Source organism: Chrysochloris asiatica, unplaced genomic scaffold (assembly GCF_000296735.1).
Source record: "Chrysochloris asiatica unplaced genomic scaffold, ChrAsi1.0 scaffold00067, whole genome shotgun sequence".
Classification (NCBI taxonomy): domain Eukaryota; kingdom Metazoa; phylum Chordata; class Mammalia; order Afrosoricida; family Chrysochloridae; genus Chrysochloris; species Chrysochloris asiatica.
Genome location: NW_006408585.1, coordinates 9798662 through 9806662, shown reverse-complemented (window position 1 = coordinate 9806662; position 8001 = coordinate 9798662). Strand labels below are relative to the sequence as shown.

General features: G+C 36.0%; 1 protein-coding gene across 1 annotated transcript in view; it reads left to right on the top strand.

The window, feature by feature from the left end:
* Window positions 1–8001, top strand: part of ARID4A (AT rich interactive domain 4A (RBP1-like)) — a 79403-nt gene that overhangs the window by 12933 nt on the left and 58469 nt on the right. Inside the window, exons 5-6 of the mRNA XM_006864640.1 lie at window positions 3471–3550; window positions 3641–3735. Of these exons, the coding sequence (XP_006864702.1) occupies window positions 3471–3550; window positions 3641–3735 (175 nt within the window). The remainder of the gene's footprint in view (window positions 1–3470; window positions 3551–3640; window positions 3736–8001) is intronic.

Genomic DNA, 8001 nt, shown 5'->3' with positions numbered 1-8001 from the left:
TTGTATCTCTGAGTAGTTGTTAATTCAGTGATATAATTGTTGGCAGTTGTTGTGTTTTATCCTGTTGTTGTGTCTCTGAGTAGTTGTTAATTTCAGTATTTGTGACAGTACTACACAGCAGAACTGCTTTTGTGGCAATTGTGGTTTTATGAATATGTACTTCAGAAACTTTTAATTTTCTCTTCATTGTCTCCTGGATGTTATTGCTGTACCATCAAGGTACCATCGAGTCGGCAGTAACTCATGGTGACCCTATGTACAACAGCGAAACACTTCCAGTTCTGTGCTGACCTTATAACAATCGTTGCTAAGCTCATTGCTACCAACAGTGTGCTAATTGTCTCATTGGAAGGCTTCTTTGCTTCTCAGCTGCCCTCCACTTTACCAAACAGGATATCCTTCTCCAGGGACTGGTCCCTCCAGGTAATATGTCCGAAGTATGAGAGACAAAGTCTTGACACCCTTTCTTCCAAGGAGCATTCTGGCTGCACTTCTTCCAACACAGATTGATTTGTTCTTTTGGCAGTCCATGGTACTCTTTTGGATGTTAGAGAGTTTAATTTAGATTTCTTAAATTAAGGACTCCTGGTGTGGCACTGTAGAAGCAGCACTGGACTGTGAGCCACATGGTCATCACTTCAAACCCACCAACTGCCCCTCTAAAATACTATAGTCGCTGTGATTTGGTCCTGACTAGATTGTACTTGACAACAACAACAAGAAGATTAGGATTTGGTAGCAAGTATTGCATTAAAAATTAAATAATAAGATTGTAATTATAATTAAACATTTTAAAGATTCTAAGATATTAAAGATTCTAAGATATAGCATTTTTCTTTACTAAAACTAACCTATTAAGAGTATTGAATATTCTGTTGAAGGACTGAAGGATCTATGGGCAAGATATTGAATGACGCAGGAAGCATCAATAGAAAATGGAAGAAATGCACAGAATCACTGTACCAAAAAGAAATGATCGATGTTCAACCATTTCAGGATATTGCATATGATCAAGAATCCATATTGAAGGAGAAAGTCCAAGCTGCACTGAAGGCATTGGTGAAACACAGGCATCAAGAACTAACCGAGTATCAGTTGAGATGTGCCAACAAATGGATGCAATACTCAATGTGCTTACTCATTTATGCCAAGAAATTTGGAAAACAGCTACCTGGCCAACCAACTGGAAGAGATCCACATTTGTATGCATTCCAAAGAAAGGTGATCCAGTAGAATGGAAAAATTATCAAACAGTTTCATTAATATATCACACAAGTAAAACTTTGCTGACTGTAGTTTAAAAATGGTTGCAGCAGTACATAGATGGAACTGCTGAGGATTCAAGCCGTATTCAGAAGAGGTCCTGGAACTAAGGATATCATTGCTGAGGTCAGATGCATGTTGATTGAACGCACTGAATGCCAGAAATCTGTTTACCTGTATTTGATTGACTATGCAAAGACAATCCTCCATGCGGATTATAACAAATTATGGCTACTATTAGCAAGATTGGAAATTCCAGAACACTTAATTGTGGTAATGAGGAATCTGCACATAAAGCAAGAGGTAGTCTTTCAAATGAGGGGATTACTGCGTGGTTTTAAATCAGGAAATATGTCCGTCAGAATTATATCCTTTCACCATGCTTAATTGACCTGTATGCTTGACTAAGCAAATAAAGAAGCTGTATTATATGAAGACTAACTTGGCATCAAGATTGAAGGAAGACTTATTAACAACCTGAGCAGATGCAGATGACAAACCATGCCTTGTGAAAGGGACGGGGGCTTGAAGAACCATGTACTGATAAAAACCAAAGCCTATAGCTTTCCAAATGGGTTACCCGTCACCATAAAGAGAACAAAAATCCTCACAACTGACCCAGTAAGTGGCACAATAGTAAATGGAGAAAGATTGAGGTTATCAAAGATTTCATTTTACTTGGATTCACAGTCAACGCCCTTGGAAGCTGTAGTCATTAAATCAAGCTAAGAATTACTGGGAAATTTTACTGCAGTAGAGCGCTTTAAAACGTTAAAAAGCGAAGGGTCACTCTGAGGACTAAGGTACACCTGGCCCAACCCACAGTATTTGGAATGACCACCATATATATGTTAAAACTAGAAAATGAATAAGAAATATATTTGAAGAATTGATTCATTTGAATTATGGTATTGGTGAAGAATATTTAAACCATGGTTTTCCAGAAGAACAAATCTGTCTTGGAAGAAGTATAACCAGAAGCAAGGGTGGTGAGACTTAATCTTATATATTTTGGACTTGTTATCAGGAGGGACCAGTCCCTAAAGAAGGACATCATGCTTGGTAAAGTAGAAGGTCAGCCTAAAAGTTGAAGGCCGTGAAGGAGCTGGATTGATACAATGCCTGCAGCAGAGAGCTCAAACATGGCATAGGTGTTGTGATGATTGTGAAGTGTACATAGGGTTGCTTTAAGTCAAAGTTGATTTGATGACACCTAACAACAACTACAATTATTTTCTTAGAATGAAAATCATCTAGAAGCATGAAAATTAGGTTGAAATTTGAATAATAATTTTTAGGTGTTTGTGCTTTTCTGTGTATATTTATAAAATCTACAAGTGTTTGTTGAATGAGTATTTTATGTGTTTGAGGAAAAATTTCTGATTTCTTGTATTTTATCTCTTCATCAATTATAAGAAAAATTTTAAAATGTAAACATTAAATGCTAAAGTCAGTACATTTCTAAACATTTTAAATCTATAAATATCAAAATAACCAGCTAATAATTTGGAAAATACTGGTAATAAATTATCAAATTCCTTATCCCCATTTTCGTGAAAATTTTACACATAGGTTCAAGTAGCATGATTTTTTTCTTTTTATGTAATAAATGTGAAATAACTGTCAAGGAAAAAATTCATATAATATGGCTGCTTTTTTTAAGAGGCTTTTATTGGTTAGGTTTTTCATACATTTCTGGTATTTCCTTGTTTCAGCCTCTGTTTCTAAATTACATATATCCTTTTCTTACTAAGGAAAAATGTTGACTCTTAAAATTTTAGAATTTAGTAGCCAGTTTTTTTAAGTTACTCTGCAAATAAGCAGAAGCAAGAGAATAAACCAGCTTCATTTACCAGGAGCCATAGAATTTATTGACGCTAAGGGCACTTCATTGACATTCTCTTAGGATTAAAGGTAATTTAATATTTGTACTTTGACTAAGTTGCTAATGGATTTAGAAAGTTGTTCTGTCGTGATTGAAGTTGAACAAGAAAAGAGAAACACTTTGAGGAGTTTGGTGCAGCCGTTTAAGTTGTGTTTAATATCAACAAAATAAAATATAATTTAAAGGTTTTGAAAAGTGGCTGATAAATGATAGTTTTTATGAATATTACACCCCAAATAAATAGTAATGGTAATGTTCTGTGAGGTTGCATTTTTATTTTATTTGTGTTCGTAAATTCTCTGATGTCTTTTGCTTTCTGTAGTGTTTGATGATGGGGATGAGAGAACTTTAAGACGCACTTCACTTTGCCTGAAAGGGGAGAGACATTTTGCAGAGAGTGAGGTAGGATGAAATGGGTAGACTTTTTGGCTTGAACAACAGGTACTGACCTAGAGGTACAATGTGGATTTCATTCATTTTTTTCTTATCCAGACACTTGATCAGCTTCCACTGACAAATCCAGAACATTTTGGAACACCAGTAATTGCAAAGAAGACAAACAGAGGACGAAGGTCCTCTCTTCCTGTGTGAGTTTTTTGTTTTGTTTTGTTTTTTGCCTTATGCTAGTAATTTTAACTGCAATTATTACAATACTATACAAGTGATTTTTCTATATTGACTAAATTTGTATGATTATCTTTTTTACAGCATTTCTTGTTACATACTCCACTTAAGCAGACCTTGGTTTTAATTAGTCTCATTCCTTTCTGCAAGAATCACGCAGCTCCTTTTTGTTAAAAGTCTAATTTTGTTTAAGCTACTTTGCCACATTCATTACTTCATATGATAGTTTCTCTAATTTTAGGTGACTGCTAACCTCAGGGTCAGCAGTTCAAAACTACCAGCTGTTTCGCAGGATAAAGATGCTTTCGTAAAGATTTACAGCCTCGGAAACCCTGTACAGGGTCTCTATGAGTAGGAACCGACTCCACGGCACATAACAACTGCATGTATACTTTTTGTTTATCTGAAAAACTTTTTCACTTGAAATGCAAGGAAAAATATAGTGAACTTTCATATCCACTTACCTATTATTAACAGTTTGCCACATTTTCTTTATAATTTCTTCATTTTTATGTGTACCTACTATTACTAGTTATGACTCTATAATAACATTTTTATGTTGTTGAACCAATTGAGAGAAAATTGAAAGCTCAAGGACTACATGTATGTATTCCTAAGGACAAGAATCTTCTTTTATATAACCATGTAGTTTTCAGATTTTGCCAGCTACCCTAATAATATCCAAGTCTATGATCCAATTTAACTCCAAGCATTGCGTGTAGTTTATGTAGTTCTTAAACTGCCCTGATCTGGAAACTTCCTTAACCTTTTTTATCTTTCATGAAATTGCATTTTTTTGAAGAGTACGAGTTAGTTGTTTTAAGGATTGTTCTTAAATATGGACAAGAACTCTGGTGGTGCTGTGGTTAATGCTCAAGTTCAGCGGTTCGGTCCCCACAGCCGTCCTTCAGGGGACAGAGGTGGCAGTCTGCTCCTGTAATGATTTTTGTTGTTGTTAAGTGCCATCCAGTTGATTCCGACTCCTAGCGACCCTGTATAGCGTTTCCAAGGAATAGCTGGTGAACGTGAACCATTGACCTTGTGGTTCAAACTGAAATTGTGGTCCAGTGCTTTAATGTCACAGTGCCACACCAGGACTCCACCTATAAAGATTTTTGTTTGTTGTTCTTAAATGCCATCGAGTCATTTCCCACTCATAATGACCCATCAGTGTAAGGTTTCCAAGGAGCGCCGGGTGAGTTTGAACCACCAACCTTGTGGTTCAAACCAACCTTGTGGTCCAGTGCTTTATCCCATAGTGCCACACCAGGATTACAGCCTTGAAAATCCTATGGAGCAGTTCTGTTCTTTTCTTTAAGGTTACTATGGGTAAGAATCAATTCCACAGCACTCGTTTGGTTTTTTTCCCCCCTCACTATGAGTTTGTTTGTTTGTTTCCTCATTAGAATCAAGCTGTTCGTTTTTTACAGGAATACTTTGTAAGCGATGTGACTTCTCAGTGCCAGCATATCAAAAGGTACATGGGTATCACTTGGCTCCATAGTTGGTGATGTTAACTTTGATCATCTGGTTATCTTTGAGCTACAAGGAAATCTTTTCGTTCTTAACATTATGAAGTTCACAGATGATTCTTTTTTTTAAGTGTTTTATTGTGTTTTAGGTCCCCCTTTAGAAATTTTTACACAGATTGTTTTGTGTTACAATGTTTGCAATGTATCGGGATTTTCATTTTTTCCATTATGTTTGTTCTATATCCATTGATCTAACTTCTCTTCCCTTCTTTGATTTCTTAATTTTGCTTTGGGATAAATGTTGTTCTTTTGGTCTCATACAGTTAATTTTTTTAGGGAGCACAGTACTCATAGATGATATTATTTGACTGAAAGGAGACGTAGAGAAATAGCATCAAAGTCAAGTTCAAAAGTTATCTTTGCGCAGTAGTCTTGTGCGTATTTCTAGTCTCTTTCAGTCCCGTAAGTCTGGCCTTTTTTTATTTTTTGGTAAGGAATTTGAATTTTGTTCTACATTTTTCTCCCATTCTACTCTGGGTCTTTTTTGTGTCCCCCATCAGAAAGGTCTATTGTGATAGCTGGGCACCATCTAGTTCTTTCGGTCTCATTAGAAAAGACTGGTTTATGCAGGCTAGTAGTCCCATGGACTATCTTCGTTCTCTTTTTCTGTGTCTGAATTTAGGCCAATTGTTGTATCGTAGATGACTGCTCACCAGTTTTTAAGACCCCAGATGCTCCTGACCAAATAATCTTTCTGAACTGTATTAAGCCGGGGTCTACTGAATTCTCCCCCAAGACTATGTTCTCAAGTCTTCTAAAGCCAGTTAACTAATCCCGTGAATTGTTTGGATGTGTCTAGGAAGCCTCTGTAACTATACCCCCATGTTGGTTATATACGATGTAGCTTACACAGACATGTATGTGTCTGTATATACATACATGTTTACATAACCATTTACTTGCATATGCCTTTTTGTATGCGTTTATGCATCCTTTTCTACCGATGTCCTAGTGTGCCTCCTGGTGTATGCCGCTGCGGGTTAATGCACTGGACTGCAAGGTCGGTTTGAACCACAAGGGCGGTGGTTCAAGCTCACCAACCGCTCCTTGGAAACCCTATACAGGGTCACTATGAGTCGAAACCAACTCAACAGCCCTTAACAACAACAATCTACCCACGTAACCACACACATGCATACTTCTTGATTTTTTTTGCTTGTACTTAAGTGTTTCTATTTACTGTGGTCAGATTGTGCTGACTTAGCTTATATTCCATCTTGTCTTTATAATCAACAAAAATATTGTTTACTATATATAGAAAGTGATTTTCCCTCCCTCTCATCCCTGGTAACTATCAAAGAACTTTGCATTTTACGTGTATATCTGTTCTTGTTTATTTACTTATTTTAAGATACAATAATAGGACCATAACCATGTCTTTTTGTGGTTGACTTATATCACTCAACCTAGTGTCCTCCAGGTTCATGTTAAAAGATGTTTCATGCAATTGTTACTTTGCATTGTTGGGGTTAAGTTCCTTTGAGTCAGTTCCGACTCATAACGACCCTGTATATATAGGGTGTTACATGATATTGTATTGTATGTGCCACAGTTTACTTATCTATCGTTTCTTTATTAGTATTTAGATTGTTTCCTTCTTTTTGCTATTGTGAATAATGCAGCAATGAACATAGGTGTGCACCTGTCTATTCATGCTACTGCTCTTTTATCTCTAGGAATGGGATTGCTGGATCATAAGGTATTTCTATGTAGGGACTTCAGAAAGTTCATAGACAATTGGGATTAAAAGATATTGGAAAATTTCCACAACATTTTTTGAAGTCCCCTTGTGTTTTTAGATTTTTTGAGGAAGTGCCATACTGTTTCCTATTTTTAAGTACCAACTTTTAATGAGAAAAGTCTATTTTAAAAAGTAAAAAAAATAAAACTTTAAATTGTATATTACTTTCTATCACAAGATAATCAACACATACCTAGGTGTCATCTACTTAAATTACTTGAGTAATTCATAAAAAATTTTAAGTAGATAGTCGTAAAATTATTTGTATCTTCCATGATAAGCATTACCAGGATTGAAGATATAAATATATTTATATACAGTTGTTGTTAGTTTCTATTGTGTTCATTCTGACTTATAACAACGCTATACGGGTTTCTTCTGAGGCTGTAAATCTTTATTGGGGCATAACCTCTAATGGAGTGACTGGTAAGCTTGAACCCACCCTTTGGTTAGTAGTCCAGTGCTTATCCCTCAGTGCCACCAGTACTAATAGGTGTAGCGCTGTGAGTTAATACCCTGGACTGAAGGTCGGTTTGAACCTCAAGGTTGGCGGTTCAAGCTCACCAGCTGCTCCTTGGAAACCTTATACAGGTTCACCACGAGTCAGAAAAGACTTGATGGCCCCCAACAATAGCAATATATACACATACATATGTCTATTTATAATCTCCCAAATTTCTGGTTGAAACCTGAAAATGTACCAATAAGATTTGATGAGAAACTATTTTCCTTTCTTCAGAAAATTTCCAGTATTTTTCTGTATGTTATTTGTTGATGGAAGCAAGACTGGATTAAACTAAACATTTGATATTTACTAGTGGTAAGAGAGAGCAAAAAGATGAAAGACCTTTCTATTTTTCTAATAAGCACTGGTGCTCATAAATAGAAAAGTCAACAGTAAGTGGAATGTTAGGGCTACTCTTTTTCCTATTCCCTCTGTTTTTTTGTTTTTTTTT